We start from the raw sequence: 19662 nt of genomic DNA, 5'->3' as shown, positions 1-19662 counted from the left end.
GTATACATGGCCGAGGCCATTGACTGACGCACTACTAGGCCGAGGCCATAACGTGCATTTATTATTGGGCCGAGGCCCCACATATACAAACACAGATAATACAGATGATTCAGATACAGAGCAGGGAGCATTCATATATTTACTTCCTTGCTATTACAGTTACAGTTATCAGTTTCAGTATTTTATTGCTTCAGTTGCTTTACATACCAATACAATTCAAATGTGCTGATGTCCTTTTTATTGCTTGGGGGCCTGCATCTCGCGATGCAGGCAACGATATACAGGTTGACGACTCAGCTATTTAGGAGTGCACGTATCAGCTACTGGTAAGCCCCAAATTCCTTCGGGGCGTTGTCAGCTATCTAGTTAATTCAGTTTATAGACAGTTTTATTATTCAGTACTCTTAGAGGCTTCATAGACACAGTTCAGACAGTCAGATATTTGTTATGTTAGCCTTGTAGACAGTTATACTCAGTCGTTCAGTTGTTTTGGTTTAGCCATGTTGGCTACTTTCAGACATATTTCAGATTGTCTAAGTATTTCCGCATTATGATTTCAGTCAGACCTTTAGTATATCAGCATGTGTTTAATTGTTTCCACATTCAGTTATGTTTTGATATCACATGTTGATTCAGTCAGCCAGTTGGTTCGCTCGGTCACATGCAGTCAGGCACCGGGTGCCGTGTTACGTTCAGGCCCAGGTTCGGGGCGTGACAAGGTGTCAGGCCATGAGGAACTCTTATCTGATTAGAAATTTCACGGCTAAACAGGCTCTTGTTCAAAGAATTTTATGAGGTTCCAGAGACTTCGTATTTTCGGGGGAAGGGGGGAGGTTTTTCCGTCGTCCTTTAATGACTCGAGAAAGGACCATTTATAGGGTGGGTTTAGGGTTTCTGATGAAGAAAAAGAGAGAGAGGAGCGGGGGGCAGGACGAAGTGGGGGTGACAGTGGCGTGGGAGGACAGGAGAAGGTGGAAGCGGCAGTGGTAACGTGAGAGAGGGACGAAAGGGGGGGAGAAGAGAGAGGAGAGAAGGCGATAGGGATAGAGAAAGAGAGGGAGGAGGGGAAGGGGGAGGCGCGGCGCAGAGAAAGGGTAAGAAGGGAGTGAAAGGGAAACCTTAGGGTTTCCCTTATTTTAACGGATCGGCCGGGTCAAATCGGGTCGGGTCGGTGGTATGGACTGGACCGGGTTTAAATGGGTAATGGGCTGGGCAATTAAAATATGGATTGGGCATTAAAATGGACAGGTAAAAATAGAAATGTGGACTGGTTCTGAATTGGTCCGAAAATAGTATGATTGATTGGGCTACTACATTTAAATAAAAGACCTATTTAAATAACTTGTGTTAAAATATTACTTAATATAAAATATGTAATTATTAGTGCTCAGATAAAAAAAAATGGCGTTGTAATAGCCGTGCAATAATATTTCGAAAGTCCACAGTAAATAAACACTACTATCTAATTATGCAAAGATAAATGTGATGCGTGTGCGTAAGCTGGCAAAAGTGCCGGAATGATAGAATTGTGAATTATAATAATAACAATAATAATAATAATAATAATAATAATAATAATAATAATAATGATAATGATAATGATGGCTAGTAACTGCAATAGAATAATGAAACGCCGGTATTGATAAGAGGCTAATAAACATAGTAAAATATAAATATATATTTTTTAATTTTTCAAAATATTAGAAGCGTAAATAGGTATTTCGGAGGAGAGGCGGGACAAAATTGGCTGTCAACAATCGTGATCGAGCATAACCATGACAACGGGAAACCGAGCGTGCCTATATCCTCGGTTTTACTCGTATACAGATAGTCCCCCCATTTCCCGAGGTAAAATTACTGACGGCGGGGAATGGACCCAAATAAATTGAACAACAGCCTCGAATTACCTAGGACAAGACCTTTCAGTCAAATCTCACTCTGCCCGATGCTCGGTTTTACCCGTATACAACATATAATCTATATCAAAAATATCAAATTTTAATTGAACTCATTATAAAGATGTAAAATGGAGAATCAATGTTTTATCTATTATTGAAACAAGAGAAAAACCTCAAATATGTCGTCGAACAGTAAGAAAAGATCCATTCATGTCAGTCATTAATAGTTTGGCTCAAAAAGGCTGCCGCCTTTACCACTTTGGGTCATATATGCTATTATTCACTAATAGAACTCTATTACTATTAGATTTGTCACGTGACATTATCTACACACTTCATTTTATAAGTGACATATATGAGCCATTTCGTTAAGTTCAGTGGCATATTTGAGCCTTTTTCCGAATCCTATTAAATCTCCATCTTTTCTAATTTTATCACAAGTTTACTCTTATACTAATAACATTATTATTTTACATGAAAAACTATACTCTCTTCGTTAATTGGATTATGAATCTAATATTATTCTACATCATTCATAATCTTCACATAGTTTATGCCTCTTTAAAAAAAATAAATTAAAAAATACATAATATTTGTTTAAGAAAACAAAAGAGACGGGTTTAAAAGAGAGTACACTAGTGAGTCGTAAATAGTTATAAAAAGTACATAATGAGTGTGACATATTTGAGACTTCTCCCAACCACTATTAACACCCCAAATTTCGCTCATATATAACTTTTCATACCCATCTATACCTCATTAGAATGTACTATCTTTTAAATCTGTATCTTCTTTTTTTTCTTAAATAAATTTATGTGTTTTTTAAATCTTTTTAATGAGCCATAAATACATAAAAATTGTGAATAATGTAGAATATGATTAGATTCATAATTCAATTAAATAAGAGAGTATAATTTTTCGATATAAAATAATAATTTTATTATTAGTATAAGGGACAAACTTGTTATAATATTCTTATTTACTTAATACTCATAAGACATACTAAATCCACCACTAGATCCAAATGTCACTGTTAAACTTTTATAGAGCAAAATGTGTGGCTTCGATCCAAATGTTACTCCCCACCGTGACACCATCTATGTGATATTGTTTGATTAGGCACAAAGTTTAAAAATAATGAAGATTTTTGAAAACTTACAGTTTAAAATAAATCATAAATATTTGTACAACTATAAAATTTTATTAAAGATAAAACGAGAAAAGTGATTTTTTTTTTTTGGGACAGACTAAAAGAAAATTGTATCAATATATATTAAATAGCAGAATATATGTGGCTTGGATCCAAATGTCATTTAAAATGTCCACGTGTTTGTATCCTCTATCGCTCTAATCTTCAGATTACAAATAATGTTCTAGTACCGACTTGTCTAAACTTGTCTTAGTACTATTTTTAGTGCAAATTAAGAATCGGACAGGTTTGTCCCTTACTACCTAATAAGATGTCAAAGCCTAGATTTTGTTCTATAAATACAACAATGGGTTTTCTTGATTTTCAACACAACAGCAATTAGCCCTTTTTCTTTTTTTTGTGGTAAATGGCAACATTCTTGAAAACCCATGGCAATAGTAAAGTTGAGAAAAACCCTTCTAAAACCCATTACCAAAATGGGAAATCATTTCCCTTTTGGTACAATGTTGAAACAGGTATATATAGCAGTAAATACCCTTCTATAAAATTGCCTGAAAACCCTTTTGTTGATGTTGTTTCCTTTATTTTTTCTCACAAACATGGTGGGGTTAAAGCTCTTGTTGATTCCATTTCTGGCATATCAATTTCCTATTCAGAGATTTATCCTATGGTTAAGTCTATGGCTAATGGTCTTCATCAAAAGGGTGTTAAACAAGGTGATGTTGTGTTAATTCTCTTACCAAATTCCATTTATTTCCCTGTTATTTTGTTGAGTGTTTTGAGTCTTGGTGCAATTGTAACTACTATGAATCCTTTTAGTAGTTTGTTTGAGATCAAGAAACAAGCTCTTGATTGTGGTGTAACGCTAGCATTTACTATTAATGATAAAGTTGATAAATTGTCTACATTAGGTGTTCCTGTTATAGGGGTGCCAGAAATTTTGGTTTTTAGTTCACATTATAGTGAAAGTTCTGATTTTTATGAGCTGATTTCGCGTAATCCCAAATGGGATTTTAAGCCTAAAATAAGTCAGCAAGATACAGCAGCAATTTTGTATTCATCGGGTACTACTGGTGCGGGAAAAGGTGTTATCTTGACTCATGGGAACTTCATAGCCATGATGGAACTTTTTGTGAGGTTTGAAGCTTCACAATACGAATATTTGAGTATTGAGAATGTGTATTTGGCTGTTGTACCGATGTTTCATGTGTACGGGCTTTCTCTCTTTGTGATGGGATTGTTATCGTTGGGAACTACAGTTGTTGTAATGAGAAAATTTAATGCTGATGAAATGGTGAAAGCTATTGAAAAATATGGCGTCACTCACTTCCCCATTGTCCCACCATTATTAATGGCGTTGACTAGAAGAGCAAAGGATGGTGCTTGGAGCAGTATGAAGAGCTTGAAACAGGTTTCATGTGGGGCAGCTCCAGTAAGCACGAAATCCATTGAAGACTTTGTACGCTCTCTCCCCAATGTTGATTTCATTCAGGTATGTGTCCTAAATCATTGACTGTCAATTGGATGCATATAAAACTATATATGACAAGGTAGGTCCCGTTTTAGAAATAGACAAAGTTGCTAGTTAGTTCAAGGTAGAAGTGCTTTACTTAAGCCCTTTGATCTGCTTAACTTCCGTTTTTCGTTTTTGTTTATTGATGAAATCAGATCACTTGCTTTCATCTTTTAGAGCATGCATTAGAAAAAAAACTGAATTGGGTCCTATCATGTTAGCTCTAGATGAGTGTCATCGAAGCTCTTTATCTCAGTTGAACCCTTCAACAGTAAATATTTGTTTGTTCTTCTGATTCCACTGTCCCATCAGCCAATTGAGATGTGTTAGATTATTGCGAACTTGGAGAATGCATTATCTATCCAAAAAAATGGAAGTGTTTGCAAAATTATCTGTTGTATGTTTTGGTTTCACTTTTCAGAAAAATATGTCATAATTTGTTGTCCAGGGATATGGCATGACTGAGTCAACTGGTATTGCAACACGTGGTTACAATACTGAAAAGCTCCATAATTATTCTTCGGTAGGGCTTCTAGCTCCAAACATGCAAGCTAAAGTAGTGGATTGGATCACCAGTTCACCCTTACCTCCTAACTGCATGGGCGAGCTCTGGCTTTGTGGACCTGGTGTAATGAAAGGTACTTAGTTTCTTTAACGCTACTGGTGTACTGAAAGGTACTTAGTTTCTTTAACGCTACTGGTGCTATTTATCTGAAGTTACTGAAATGCTGCTAAACCATCGCTGCTAAATTCTGTAATAGATTTTCTGGTGGATATGCATCATCCTTAGATTTTTTATTTTTTTTTAATAATTTGGCTGACAACTGTGAATTTTTTACTCATATAACCATTATGTATCTCTGATGTCTATGATAAATACTTGACCTAATGCTTAACAAAAGCCGATTTGAAAAGTTAGTGCCAAGCGTATATCTTGTTTTGGCTTCACTATTTATGCTCTCTAAACAGCAAGTAAAAGAATTTTGTATTTGGCACTTCAATTTCCAGGTTACTTGAATAACGTAGAGGCTACCAAGTCTACGATTGATGGCAATGGTTGGCTCCATACTGGTGATATTGCGTATTTTGATGAAGAAGGATATCTATATGTCATTGACCGTTTGAAAGAGATTATCAAATATAAGGGTTTTCAGGTAGATCTTTCCATTTCTTGTATTGGAGTTCTTGCCCATTTTCTGAGATCTGAAACATGTTATGCTGCTTCTGATATCTTATATTCATAATTATAGATCTGAGTTGTAACTCATTAGTCGATTTTTTATCTGTGCTTCATGTTTAAGTAGCATCAGAGAATTACTATGAGAACGGAGGCTTGTTTTATTAATTCAATTATTCTTTTAAATTTTTGTTGAGATTGATGGATGAATTTTCTTTTTTTGTATAATTTTGCAGATAGCTCCTGCTGATTTAGAAGCTGTATTAGTCTCACATCCAGACATCATTGATGCTGCAGTAACAGGGTAAGCTTGACCGGTGCTTCAGATATTGATGCAAACCTATTAGAGTAGAATACATGTAATTTGAACATAAATTTATATTTCGATCTCATTTTTAGAATACTGAGCTTCATTTCTAAGAAGGGGATGTCAAATAGGAAAATGTCAAAATAAAGGTGACTCGCATGGAAAAATGGATATCAGCATCTAATGCCTCGTTGAAGCACAAATGGGGAAAACTTATACTTCAATCACATCTAATAGTTCCTTCATGTGGTTAACCATGACAGTGAACTTCTTTAAAATAGAATTGGTGGTAGATGCTCTTGCTCGAGTTACAGAAGACATTTTATTTTTGCTGCTAATATCAATTTGGCTATTTCTGGAAGTCCTGCACATCTTTTTGGTGTCTAGACTGATGTAGTATGTTATGTTCTCATCACTTTTAACCTACAGTGAGTAGTGTCACTGGTCTATACAATCCTAATAATCATGAGAATCGTCTTTAACAATACGAAAAGGAGCTTTTTCTTTACTTATTTCCTCTATGAATATATAATGAAAACGAGTCAGACTATAATTCTGAACATGCCCGCCCAGATGTATTGCTTATGAAGATGTTATCATTACGCAATAGCATCAAGTGCATGGTAAAATTTGTCGGTCTCAGGGATTCCTTTACTCATAATTTGTGGAAGATGTTGGGAGCTATGTCAGTCAAAGTATTCCTCCTTAGTCCTTTATCACCAAAACTTCCGTGCTGATCTTTAAAGGATTGCATAATATCATTTCTTTATATGCCACTTTTAGCATGGTCGGGTTGCTAGTACTCATCCACTTTGTTGTTATTCGGTTATTTAGAGCCAGAGATGAGGAAGCTGGAGAAATTCCAGTTGCATTTGTCGCCAAGAGAGATGGGCGTGAACTTTCCCAAGCAGATGTGATAGACTTTGTTTCTAAGCAGGTAATTGTCAGCTTCTCTGTCTATAATATTAGGTTCTTTGTGTTTTTCCCTTGTTTCATCTGGCTGCGAATCATTTGTCTCCCTGCTAGTGCATCGTGAATTGCAGGTTTGTAGGCGCCTCAATTGCTAATAGCTCGTATTCTTTATACCAGGTTGCCCCATACAAGAAGATTAGAAGGGTTTACTTTAGAGCTTCAATACCCAGGTCTGCAGCCGGAAAGATTCTTAGAAAAGAGTTAAGGAACTTATTAACGTCCAAATTGTAGGGGCGTTTCATCAACTGTTCAGCTCTAGAGTCACCTAACAAAGTTCGCGCACTGGTGAAATACAGAAGAAACCAATAAAACATGAATATATCTTTTTTGTGTTTTCTTTTAGATGCAAGTATATATTGGGGAAACAACAGTTTCCCTTGGCATTACATACAAATATTTGTTCAATTGTTTGATTTCAGCAGCTCTAGTTGTCATTTATAGATGTCAAAATGTATCAAATAATCCCTTCTTCCCGTATATTCATCTCCTGATTTTTGCCTGAAATTGAGAGCAAATTTTATCTTTACCTCTCTCAAGTGAAACTACACTACTTATCATGTGTTCTGGACTGTGTCATACAAGGAAATTGGAATTGAGTGAGCCAATAATGTTGACTCCTTAGTTGAAAAAAATGAGATCTAAAGAAAAACAGAATCTGGCTGCCGACTTTTGTGGTAAGCCTTGAATGTAGAACCACAAAGGCAAAGTAAAAGAAGAACTGTGGCCCTGTGCCTTAGTGAAATGAATCAACAAAGAAACATGGAAACACATACCCAAATGTAAGTCAAGTAACTGCTAAAACAACTATTTTCATCGGATAATACATAGGCCTTTACTAAGTACGATATACCCAATGTGGTCCAATTCTTTCTCAGACTCCTTGCATAGCGCGAGCTTAGTGCACTCTGTACTGAGCTGCCCCTTTATTGATTTCTAAAGGATCATGGCGCTACTTCCTGCTACGATTAGTTTATCCTTAACCAATTCTTCAAATTTTGATCCATAACTCCAAAGCTGTCAAGAAACTTATAGCTTATTTGGCCAAGTTTTTGGGAGGCAAAAGTGTTTATTTTAGAGAGATAGGGTGTATGGTCAAATTGTTAGGAAAAAATTACGTGATTTTAAGTAGTAGCAGAAGTTATTTTCAGAAGCTGAAACAATAGCTATTCCCCTAAAGCACTTTTGGAACCTTGATCAAGCATAAATTGTTGCTCTAATATTAACAAAAGTGTTTTTCAAATTGATTAGCCAGATACAAAATGTTATTCTCCAAAAATATTTTTCCCAAAAAACATCTCTATCAAGAAAACAATTTTCAAAATAAGCAACTAGTTTATGATATATTCTTACTTTACATTCTCTTTTTTCTGGGGAAATTACTCATACAGGAAGGTAAAAATTGATAGAGAAGTCGGCCAAGTGTCTTTTCTAAATTGGAAATGATAAAATATAAAGGACAAATGTGAAAATATATCTCTCAACTTTGCGATTTAGAACAGATATATCTCTCGTTAAAAAAGTTGTGTGTATATATATACACCTGCTGTTACACAAATGGTGCAAATATATTCCCGCCGTTGCATAAATAGTGCAAATATATCCTTTTTGCCGGCAGATCTAAAAAAAAAAAATCATTTAACTTATTTTTAAATTAAGAAAATGTCACGTGGATTTAAACAAAAAAGTCTTTCCATTTTTTAAAAGCCACGAGGCAAAGAATTTTCTAGTGGTTGTTTGATTTGTTTAAAAAAAAAAAAAATCCCCAATAACTTTTCCCCTAAAGCACTTTTAGAACGTTGGCCAAACACAAATTGTTGCTCTATTATTAAACAATTTTCAAAATAAGCAACTACTTTATGACGTATTCTTACTTTACATTCTCTTTGTTTTGGAGAAATTACTCACACAGGAAGGTGAAAATTTATGGAGAAGTCGGCCAAGTGTCTTTTGGAACTTCTAAATTGGAAAATGTGCAAATATACCCCTAATTTTAAGATTTAAAACAGATATATCCCTCGTTAAAAAAGTGGTATATATATACACCTATCGTTATACAAATGGTGCAAATATATATCTACCGTTGCATAAATAGTGCAAAATATATCCTTTTTGCCGATAGAATTTTAAAAAAAAATCATTTATCTTATTTTTAAATTAAGAATATGTCACGTGGCTTTAAACAAAAAAGTCTTCCATTTTTTTAAAACCACGAGGCAATTTTTTTTTTAATGGTTGTTTGGTTCGTTTTAAAAAAATATCGCCTTGGCTTTAAAAAAAATAAAAATTACCCACTTATTTAAAAGAACCAAACCTGATCCACCAAAGAAAAATTACCACGTGGTTTTAAAAGAATGGGTAGACTTATTTTTTTAAAGCTACATGACATTTTCAATTAAAAAAAGCTAAATGACATATTTTTTTTTTTAAAAAACTATTAAGGAAAATGATATATTTACACCATTTGTATAGATATATGTGCACCACACTTTTATCAAGTCGTAAAGATAGAAAGTTATATTTGCATCTTTTTCCAAAAATAAATTGAATAAGTTCAATACAGACAAAAGAGGCAACGAACAAAACTGACTATAATCTTGTAAGCGACAAAAACGTCACTCTTGTTTATTGTACTAGAGGGTGTATGCCCGTGCTGCGCACGGGCCCAACATTTTAAATTATAGTGTATTTATATATATATGTAATTGCATATAACTGTAAAAATTTATGTATTGAAGCATCTAATGAGAAATGATAGTTAGATAAACATAATATTACAGGTCAAACTCATCAACCAAGGTTTCGTAATTAAACAAAGTGGAGCTCAAAAACTAAATATTTCTTCCGATGCTAATGCAATTGATTTCCATTGAAAACAAATAACACTTTGTTCAATTTTCAAGCTTTAATTAACCAATACTCAATCTTGAAATCTATTATCCAAGAATCAACTCTATGAATGATCACATGCAAATTAAAAATCAAGAATAAAGAGCCCCAGAATACATAAATCACAAAATAATAAGAATAAGATGAAAAAACATACTCATTAACGACAATAATCTTGTCAAGAGAAAAAGGACTGAAATTGTAAAGGAATGTTTGTTGAAAAAGATGGAAAGAACCTGTGAAAAGTGTAGATACGCAAAGGCACAAACTGTGCCCGTTCTTTATAATTTGCTTGTTTGAGAAACTGTGGAAGATAGTACATTTACAAAACTGAAACAGACCTTAGACTTAAAAAAAAGAATCAACATTACGGTTGAGTGATCTTGTTGCTATGGAACTAAATCAATGTATGGGCCTGTACAACAAACTGGCATTATCCTCAATTTAGATGATCCATCATACTCAAGTGTGTTGCACACTACTTTCTTGATCAACCTGGCAACAACTCTTTTTGACAAATATATTCTCCTTAATCAGATCATACAAAATACAAGTTATCTAGGGAGGAGGTCATATATTAAGATTACTTACTTTCTTGAAGATATTTAAGAAACATGGAAATTTTGACATTAATTAAGAGTGATGATTTAAAACATCCAACAGTAAGAAGATTATCGTAAGTAATACGGTAAGATAGTATAAGACAACTACAATAAGTTGCACTGTCATATGTACATCATTTATAGCACATATTTACAGAAAAAGTATTTTTTAGTAGCAATCATGCATGTTGTAGCTGTGGACGCCATGGTTGACAAAATACCTGTAGAAATTTGTTGTTAAAATTAGTGCAAGTTTTGAAGTGATGGATGTAGAGAGTGTAGTAGTGCAGTTCAGCTAGCTATGTCATGTACCTTTTTAAAGTATGGGGCGTCACATATGGTTGATGTAGCTTTTCAAAAAGGCAGTCTTACGGCAAAAAGATAATAGTTTGACAGTGCATTGGCAAAAAGATGTGCTCCAAAAATTTGTTGGCAAAACCTGACAACAAAATGATGCTAGCTTTGGTTAGGAATGTAGATGTTGAAAGTAAATGAAAAAACCAAAGGGTTGTATTAGTCACTCCAATTGATAGATCAGCATTAGACAAAAGTGGTTTAGAGATATGAAGAAAGCATTTTTTTTCCTAGAGATAACACAGTTGTTTTGTATTAGTAGGAATACATACAGAAATAGCATGAGTTTACCATAGCAGCAGTAATTTCCAGAAATAGCATGATTCCAACAATAGTGTAAGACCATCTCAGTATATGGAATTGGAAAATGGTAAATGTAAAGTTGATTGGACATGGAAGAGCAGCAACCCGTCTAGACTTTTTCTATAAGATGTGGAGTCAGAAGAATAACATGTGATGCATAATTCAGCAAGAAGTAATACACACCATAATATATGACATGCAAACAAATCAAATGAGCAAAGAAAAATTGCAGCTTTAAAATTAAAGTGTTGTTTTTACTATATTTTGGAAAACAACTTCATTCACAATTCCAAGTTCAATTTCAATGTAAAAGTTCCAAATAAAGTGAAAAATATTTGGTGTTCATGGCCAAATGCCTACTCAATTTAATGTCAAGAAGAAGATATATCGAACATGTGTTGTTTCTTGGCTGCAGAATCAGTGGATAACAAAAATGAAAACCGCATAATATCACTATGGTAATTCAACAGTTTTTTATGATATTATACAGTTGTACTCTAGATTCTACAATGTAAGTTCCAACTTTTATGGTATGTCTACACTTATCGCCATCAACATGCGAGGTTTGTACTTAGCAATGGTATACCAAAAACTAATGATAAATCTAAAAATAAGACATTATAAATACTACAGATGTTATGTAAGTCAATTGGCAAGTAAATAAGTAAATGTCGGTAATAGCAACTTCAAACAGAGAAGTGATATTTGTAACGTAAGCTAGAGAAGATTCTATGAGATGGTAACTTTAATAATGGTAATAAGTAAGGAGAAGATTCAGTTATGCGTGAAATTGTAAGACTTACATTTCCAGTAGCTTTCACTCCCTTTTGAGAGAAGTCTTGCTTTCTGTCTTCTGTCTAGTGCTGGAAGGTCTGTCTTTGGTGGGCAGGTTCTGCTGATGTGTTCGGTCAAAGCCAATGTCCATAGCCTTGCGCTTGCTTGCTTCAACAGTGTTGGTCATTGGTGCAGTTGGTAATGGTTGGTTGGTAGGCTCTTTTTCCTCATAATTTGTGATAGCTAGCCTGTCTTGATTTTTGGAAAATAATCTTTTCATTTGGATTCTGAAAGTCTTTGATCCTAATTGTTTATGCGCATTGTCAAGAAGTAGTGTTTTTCTCTACAGCGAGAAAAATTTAGTTAGTCATGATGATTGTCATAAGTTTATAAATTGCATGATATAAAATACCTGTGCATGACAGATGTCATAAATCTCTTGTATAGTGAGGTTCAACATCTTTGTTGCTGATTGATCCGAGATGGAGGCTACTGTGCTACCAGTGTGATCCGTGACCTTAACTTCAAATTGGATTCTGTCATAAAGTTATAAAAAACAATTTGAAGTTTAATAAGTGGTAGCACGGGCCCAACATGTGTTAATCATGTGTTTTTATGCACTAATAAGACTCCTCGAACATGTGTAAACATCATTTGAACGATCATATCCGAAGACTAAAATGTGATAATCTTTAAATTCGTAGGGTAGTATAATCTTTAAAACTTCATATATATAAATGGTAATTATATGTCTCTATTGTATGATATAATCTATGTTATAAGATCCTCCTCTTATTTTATTTTTATGTGAACTATGATAGTGCAGTAGTTTTATAGTAGTTTCAACGGTTGAGTTGAGTAATGTAAGTGTAAACATCTTTCAGTATTTCTTTAAAAGTTGAATATTTGTCGATGCTATGTTTATCAGTAATACCTGGGAATAAGTTGAGTGGATCTTTCGCATTGGATACAGTAGATTGGCCTTGGTGAAGCAGTTCTTAAAAATGACATTTTACAATCCGAGCACGCCATGGAGCAGAAATGTTGGTCTTTATTTATCAAGGAAAGTTGACCGTCGATATAGAATATTTGTCCCTGTAAATTGATAAATTGATTTAGTTTTTGTTGAGTGAAAAAATAGTTGCAAAGAACCTCACATGTAGGTGATCAAGAATGGTCATCCTAATGTGCTGACACATAAAAAGATAAGTCCTGACCCAGCTTATTATAATCAAAATGAAGATAGATCATTTTAAAAGCTCAATTATGTCCCCTTTTTTTTCTATTTAATGAAGGGAATTAAAAAGGTTACAAGATAATCAAACTTAGATAGGTTATTCTAGTGAGCCAACAGATGAACCTAAATACTAATTCCTTTTTACACCAAAAAGAAAAATAGGATTTTCTTTTCAATTTTGAAATATATTATTTCTTTTCTGTAGAAAACAACACAAACTCCATTATGCAGTGAGACCCGAGAGTTTTGCAAAAAAATATCCAACAAATAATCTCCGAATAAGAAGTCATCAGAACAAATGTCTCGTCTAGCTAAACATGCCTCCTTTTTTTTCAGGTGCCATAAGTTTATATAACTCCCGTCGTCGAGCTAAACATGCTTCCTTTTTTTCAGGTGCCATAACCTTATATAACTCTCGTTGCGTATCATTTTTTTTTAGCATTTATGGTTTTAGAAGTTTGATCTTTTTTACATTTATGGTCTGACATTGCTGCAATTTTAGTAATATTTTTCAGTAAAGAGACTTTAATGAATGATAATTTTAACAAAACAACTCAAACAAATGTACAATACATATTTTCTATATTCAAAGTAAATAAACAACAAATAAAGACACAGGCAAATGCCATAATTATAACAACAAAATAAATTGAAGAAGCAATTAGACGATAATCTAACAATGCAGAAGAGTGACACTTACTTAAATCAAACAAACTGAACCTGCATATGTACAAAATTACTGCAACATAGACTCAAACCTGCAACAAATAAGATCAAACGTAGAACTTATTGACATAAGCATTTGTGATTGAAAGTTTCAAATTTATAGTAATGGCAAAATTCAGACAACATTGACACTATTATGTACTTGACACAACATAAACACTATTCAAAAGTAGGCATCGATAGAAATAGAATTACAACAATAATTTGTTTCACCTAAAGTTTATTAATCTTTCCTTCAAAAGCCACGAAAAAAGTGAAATTGAAGAGAACATGAAGAGTAATAAAAAAAAATTAAATATTGTACTTGAAGAGATGGACGACCAAGGATATAATAGTAATTTCAGTGATATGAATTAAGGATATTTTTGGTATTCCAGCAAATACTCTTTGTTCTTCCTTTAGCAGACAACTGCTTCTGGATTGTTCTTGAGCCTCATCCCCTCTTTCAATTTTCCGATTATATTGGCATTCCCGATTTTTGGTCCATATGCATTCTTCATCAATTTAATGCTATTTTTTCACTTCTCAGCTGGCTATCGCCATTTCAGGTATGATTTCCTTTTTCCCTTTTTTTTTTTTTTTTTTTTTTTTAATTTTTGTCCCAGTGAGAACAAATGAAGAAAACGATTGAATCACTAAATTTCACCAGTAAAAATAGTGATGCACGAAACCATTTGCTTTTAGCTTCCACTGTTGTTTGATAGAGAGTTTGGAGAAAGATATGGAAACGATCATCCTTTTAAGAAGCAAATTTCTGTTATTCTCTATCTCTAATTATTGACACTTTGTTCCTGTCAGTAAGGGCATAAATAGTTAGAAACCGAGTCCATGTCCTTCTTACGGTTAAAGACTAATGACAGTTTGCCGTGGTTTTCTATTAGGACGATTTATCAAATCATTTAGGAAGGTGAAGAAAGATCTCACCTGATAATCATTCACTCCTAATTTGAAAGTGAAGAGAACATGAACAGGCTGATAAAGTTTGTTGATAGAGCTGCTTGTTGATTTTTGATGACAGAGATTTGCTGATAGAGATTTTTGGATGATATAAATTTGTTGGTAGAGATGGATTTTGTGAGAAAGTTCAGGAAAATATTAGAAGGGGCAGGTGAAGAAGAGGAGCCTTCTGGAAATGCTGAGGCTGACTTTACCATTTAGTGGTTGTTGAAATTACAAGAATACCCTTGGTCGTCATATAGGCATGTCCCCAACTGATACTTCTAAATAGTAGTAAAGTAAAGTAATGATGGAGGAATACTTGAAAGGAATAAGATTTGATCATCTTCTCTTTTCTCACATCCACACAAATTTCTCAACTTCCCATTTCAAAAAATGGCTCCACATTTACCAACTACATTCTCTTCTTTCCAAGAATCAATATGGCAACAGCTTCAGCTGTTCCAAGAAGTTTATTTTTTCCCAATCTTCATTACTCAACAACTCTTTCTCAAATAAAGCTCAAATCTTTACAAACCCCACTTAGAATCCTTTCTCAAGAATCCAGTTTGAGCTCTAATGGTGTCCCTATTAAGAGAAATTTCGTCGAAAATTCGCAATCCCAAGAAATGGGTGTCAAGAGAAATCACTCTAGTAGAAGGTTTCATGTTAGATCCATGGGATCAGACAGTAGTATTACCTCCTCAGGGTTATCAAACAAGGCAAAAAATTGAATCTTTTCCTCTTTGATGTTATGAAATCTTGAAAAGTAATTACAGTTCGCGTTTGACTAATCAATTTGAAAAATACTTTTGTTAATATTAGAGCTGGGAAAAACTACTTTTTTTTAGCTTTTGAAAAGCAGTTTCTGTTGCTACTATGAAGCACGTATATTTTCCCTCAAAACTTGATCAAACACCTCAATTTTATAAAATAAGCATTTTTGGCTTGGCAGAAGCTCAGCCAAACAGGCTATGAATAGCTTGAGTTTTGATGTTTGTGGGTGTTTGTTTTGTTGTAGGTGTTTGGAACATTGCATTTACTAGTATCACTTGGACTCATACTGGCTATGGATAAGTTGTTAAAGAAAGCATTTGTGATTGCTGCTATTAAGTTCCCAAGTGCTCTATTTGGAATGTTTTGTACATTTACTGTTCTAATGATTCTTGATTCCATTGTTCCTAAGGCTGCAGCAGGATTGATGAACTTTTTTGAGCCTGCATTTTTGTTTATCCAGAGATGGCTTCCTTTGTTTTATGTACCTTCTTTGGTTGTTCTCCCTCTTGCTGTCAAGGATATTCCTGCAGCTTCTGGGGCCAAGATATGTTTCATACTAGGTACCGTATCTTAGCTATCCGATTAATTTGCAAAGCTTTTGGTTTGATGGCTATTTAGCTTCAGAGGCCCTTGCTTTGCTAAATAATGATCACACTTTAAGCTAGTGTGTATAAGAAAATGCTACAGTATTAATTACTCAAAACTGAATATCTTCGTATGAAATAAACAAAGTTTTTTGGACATTGAACTTAGTGATACCCGTTTAGAGTTGAGCATGTTTCTACTAACTTGTACGCTAACATATTGTTAGTTGCTCGACAAGTTATCCCTACAGCTTGTTCAAATGGTTGTTACATATTGTTTCATAATCTATTGTATCGTATTGCATTGTATTATACTGTGTTGTCTTGATGAATATACCGTTTGGATAGATTTTATCGTGTCCCGACGTTTCATAATGCCTTGCACCAGCAGTTAAAAGAATAAGCTTACGTTATTATTTAAAAAAGTGATATACGGAATAGAAATATTATTAAAAAAAAAAATGCAGCTTCCTTCCTTTTCGTCTCTCCCTCTATGTAAGTCTCTTTCCTAGTGCCAACAGAGCGTAACTGATTTTGACTTCTCTGCAGTTGGAGGCTGGTTGGCTTCTCTTTGTGTTGCAGGTTTCACAGCTATATCCGTGAGGAAAATGGTAAAAACCGAGATGATAGCTGCTGAACCCATGTCAAAGCCTTCTCCCTTTTCTTCTTTGGAGGTGTGGACTTGGGGTGTGATCTTTTTGGCGTCATTTGTTGGTGCACTTTACTATCCAACAGCATTGGGAACAAGTGCTAGAACATGCCTACCCTTTCTACTTTCATCTACTGTATTAGGCTACCTAGTTGGATCAGGGTATGATTCAGCATGAATAATTCTACTTTTCAGTTTATCATGGAAACTCTCTTTTTCTTATTAATCTGGTGTGTACATTCATAAGGTTTATATTCTCAGGCTTCCGTCGGCTATAAAGAAGGTTTTCCATCCAATTATCTGCTGTGCAGTCTCTGCAGATCTTGCAGCAATTGCTTTTGGGTACCTTTCAAAGTCTGGCCTTGATCTAGTTCTTGGTGAAGATCTTGCTTTTATTTTATAATTTATTTACTTTCTTATTCTTACATTGGTAATATAAAAGTTGACTACAACTATGTCAACTTAGATTGGACATTTCGACTTAGTAGGACTGCCCATAAAAGTTGAAATGGTCTGTGATTTGTGTTTCTTCATTGGCCTTAGGCTTGTGATCTGGAAGAAACTCATGGAATTGCAAGATATAACTGCTGCATTCACATTAAAGGTCCTTTTGTTCAACTTTCTGAACCGTTGGTCACTGGCTCAAATTGGAAAATAATAAAATTCACATTCTATGAATAAGCATCCATTAGAAGATTAGAGAATGGGGATCTTGAATGTAACCGGAAACTAATCTTCCAATTTCTCAAAAATTCATTCACATTAAAATTCATGTTCTCTAATCTTCCAATTTTATCCAAACTCAAGTTATTTAAGGTTAGTCATCATGTGATATGCTAACAGACAAAGGCCAAAAGACTGTATATTTTAAAAAGTCACTTGTTATAATATGTTTTGAGACCAAGACACTTTTGCTTTGATATTCTCAAGGCCTTTTACATTAATTTAGTGTTCAAATGATCAAAATTTTCATTAACAGTTACTTTAATGGTCATTCTACATGCATAGTAAGATGTTACAGTCGCTGCCCGTTAATTTACTTGTGTAATACATCAGCCTTAGGGGCATGAAATTCCGAACTTGCTGAACAACATTATTTGCTAGCTAATCAAATTTGTACTTTTATCTTGCTTATTTATTCAGGGGATTATCTTACAAAGGCCGCATCTAATCCTGGAGCAGGTGACATTCTGATGGGATTTTTGGGATCAGTCATCATCTCCTTTGCCTTTTCAATGTTCAAGCAGAGAAAGGTAACTAAAAGTGAAGTGCAACTAAGGCTGCTAACAGGATAGAAACTTTAAGTAATTTCTAAGTTATAGAGGAATTTTATTGTTTGCTGGTGACTGATGAGGGATGTATATGGCACAAGCATGGAACAAAACAAGAAAAAAGAGCAAATTACTAGTGACATAAAAGATAAAAGAACAATGCAATTCAAAACCGAGTGGTTGATTCATTTTTTGGAGTTGTTTTCCTTGTCCTGCACTTTTCGTACAAACATAAACTTTTTCCTTTTATCTCACCTTCCTGACTTCAGAGGATTCCACGGTCTTTTAGTTTCTCACTGTCCCTGTCATTTGCTTATTCTAATTATGTGTATCCTACTCTCAGCTTGTTAAACGGCATGCTGCTGAGATTTTCACCTCTGTCATTATATCCACGCTATTTTCACTATATTCAACTGCTCTCATTGGACGGCTGATTGGGTTGGAGCCAAATTTAACTATATCAATCCTACCACGATGCATAACTGTCGCACTAGCTCTCAGCATTGTTTCTCTCTTTGAAGGTCAGGAACATCTCCTTTATGATCTTGTCTCTGAAAGCTTGATTAATCATGGATTATCTGGAGTAGAGTGAAAAAGATGCTAAACCTTCTTAAATGTGTGATATTCAGGCGTGAATTCATCTCTAACAGCAGCTGTCGTTGTACTAACTGGGCTGGTGGGAGCAAATTTTGTTCAAGCAGTGCTGGATAAACTTGGGTTCAATGATCCTATTGCTCGAGGAATTGCAACTGCATCAAGGTAGTAGCCATTTTCATTTTGCAGATAGAAATCTTAGCCATTTACTCTTTTTAAGAATTACCTAAAATGCTTCAAATGACAATTAAAAGAGCTATAAAGATTGGCTTTTGCTACCTCAGTTAGTGATAACAGCTTTTCCTCCTTTAGAATCAACAATTTTGAGTTTAATTGGCAAAACCATCTTTTAATCAATTGAAGATCGATTTTTATGTTTGAGAAAAACTATGTATTGAAAAATTTACATAGAAGAAGATCCAAGCTGCATAACTCAATGACTATTTTTCTCCTGCTTTAAGTGCTCATGGGCTCGGAACAGCAGCTTTGTCAGCAAAGGAACCTGAAGCTCTTCCATTCTGCGCTATAGCATATGCCCTGACTGGTATATTTGGCTCTCTTATATGCTCCATTCCAGCAGTACGACAGAGCCTACTGGCAATTGTCGGCTAAACTGGCTGTCTCCACATTCATCTTTCTTCATACCATTTCCATCATTTTGTTGGAAGATGCCAGCAAAATCTTTCCAGTTAAGGTTCAGAAGGCAATGGGAGACTTGCTGCTTCTTCACAATGTTCGGCCTCTAGATGCAAGATGTTTATAAAGTTAAGTTTTCCTTGTTTCTCGATCACTCTTGGGGATCTATCTAGTTTTTGGTTTACTTAGGATGTGTTTAGAGGCGCATATCCATTGCAATTCTTTTTGTTGTAAAGTTGTTTCTTGTAAATTGACAAGAATTGCTACTTCTATGATGAAAGTAAGCACAGCTGGAATAAAATGATACTCAAATGCA

The 19662-nt window shown here is 34.4% G+C and overlaps 3 protein-coding genes across 3 annotated transcripts; 2 read left to right on the top strand and 1 right to left on the bottom strand.

Annotated features, from left to right (window-relative positions):
- The first annotated feature begins 3260 nt into the window (after window positions 1–3260).
- On the top strand, window positions 3261–7541 carry LOC132635383 (4-coumarate--CoA ligase-like 6). Its single transcript, XM_060351752.1, has 6 exons — window positions 3261–4540; window positions 5010–5199; window positions 5570–5715; window positions 5975–6042; window positions 6880–6982; window positions 7135–7541. The coding sequence occupies exons 1-6, from the start codon at window positions 3455–3457 to the stop codon at window positions 7246–7248; spliced, it is 1707 nt and encodes a 568-aa protein (XP_060207735.1). The 5' UTR covers window positions 3261–3454; the 3' UTR covers window positions 7249–7541.
- Window positions 7542–10153: 2612 nt separating this feature from the next.
- LOC132635381 (uncharacterized) lies at window positions 10154–14992 on the bottom strand. Its single transcript, XM_060351749.1, has 6 exons — window positions 14824–14992; window positions 12871–13031; window positions 12349–12472; window positions 11966–12279; window positions 10818–10944; window positions 10154–10726 (listed from the first exon to the last, which is right to left on the bottom strand). The coding sequence occupies exons 2-4, from the start codon at window positions 12966–12968 to the stop codon at window positions 11980–11982; spliced, it is 522 nt and encodes a 173-aa protein (XP_060207732.1). The 5' UTR covers window positions 12969–13031; window positions 14824–14992; the 3' UTR covers window positions 10154–10726; window positions 10818–10944; window positions 11966–11979.
- A 150-nt stretch (window positions 14993–15142) lies between these two features.
- LOC132635378 (plastidal glycolate/glycerate translocator 1, chloroplastic-like) lies at window positions 15143–19662 on the top strand. The gene is made up of 8 exons (XM_060351748.1): window positions 15143–15557; window positions 15857–16172; window positions 16746–17007; window positions 17107–17222; window positions 17989–18098; window positions 18460–18637; window positions 18746–18875; window positions 19172–19662. The coding sequence occupies exons 1-8, from the start codon at window positions 15279–15281 to the stop codon at window positions 19320–19322; spliced, it is 1542 nt and encodes a 513-aa protein (XP_060207731.1). The 5' UTR covers window positions 15143–15278; the 3' UTR covers window positions 19323–19662.

The sequence above is a fragment of the Lycium barbarum genome, chromosome 4 (assembly GCF_019175385.1).
Source record: "Lycium barbarum isolate Lr01 chromosome 4, ASM1917538v2, whole genome shotgun sequence".
Taxonomy (NCBI): domain Eukaryota; kingdom Viridiplantae; phylum Streptophyta; class Magnoliopsida; order Solanales; family Solanaceae; genus Lycium; species Lycium barbarum.
The sequence above is the reverse complement of the archived record's forward strand: the minus strand, read 5'-3'. Positions and strand labels throughout refer to the sequence as shown.

Coding starts and splice junctions, on each gene's coding strand:
- LOC132635383 (XM_060351752.1), top strand. CDS start 3,455: ATGGCAACATTCTTGAAAACCCATGGCAATAGTAAAGTTGAGAAAAAC. Junction 5,200..5,569: donor TGGACCTGGTGTAATGAAAG/GTACTTAGTTTC, acceptor TTCAATTTCCAG/GTTACTTGAATAACGTAGAG. Junction 6,043..6,879: donor ATTGATGCTGCAGTAACAGG/GTAAGCTTGACC, acceptor TCGGTTATTTAG/AGCCAGAGATGAGGAAGCTG.
- LOC132635381 (XM_060351749.1), bottom strand. CDS start 12,968: ATGGCGTGCTCGGATTGTAAAATGTCATTTTTAAGAACTGCTTCACCA. Junction 12,473..12,870: donor TCCACTCAACTTATTCCCAG/GTATTACTGATA, acceptor ACTTTATGACAG/AATCCAATTTGAAGTTAAGG. Junction 12,280..12,348: donor ATGACATCTGTCATGCACAG/GTATTTTATATC, acceptor TTCTCGCTGTAG/AGAAAAACACTACTTCTTGA.
- LOC132635378 (XM_060351748.1), top strand. CDS start 15,279: ATGGCAACAGCTTCAGCTGTTCCAAGAAGTTTATTTTTTCCCAATCTT. Junction 17,008..17,106: donor GGCTACCTAGTTGGATCAGG/GTATGATTCAGC, acceptor TTATATTCTCAG/GCTTCCGTCGGCTATAAAGA. Junction 18,638..18,745: donor CATTGTTTCTCTCTTTGAAG/GTCAGGAACATC, acceptor TGTGATATTCAG/GCGTGAATTCATCTCTAACA.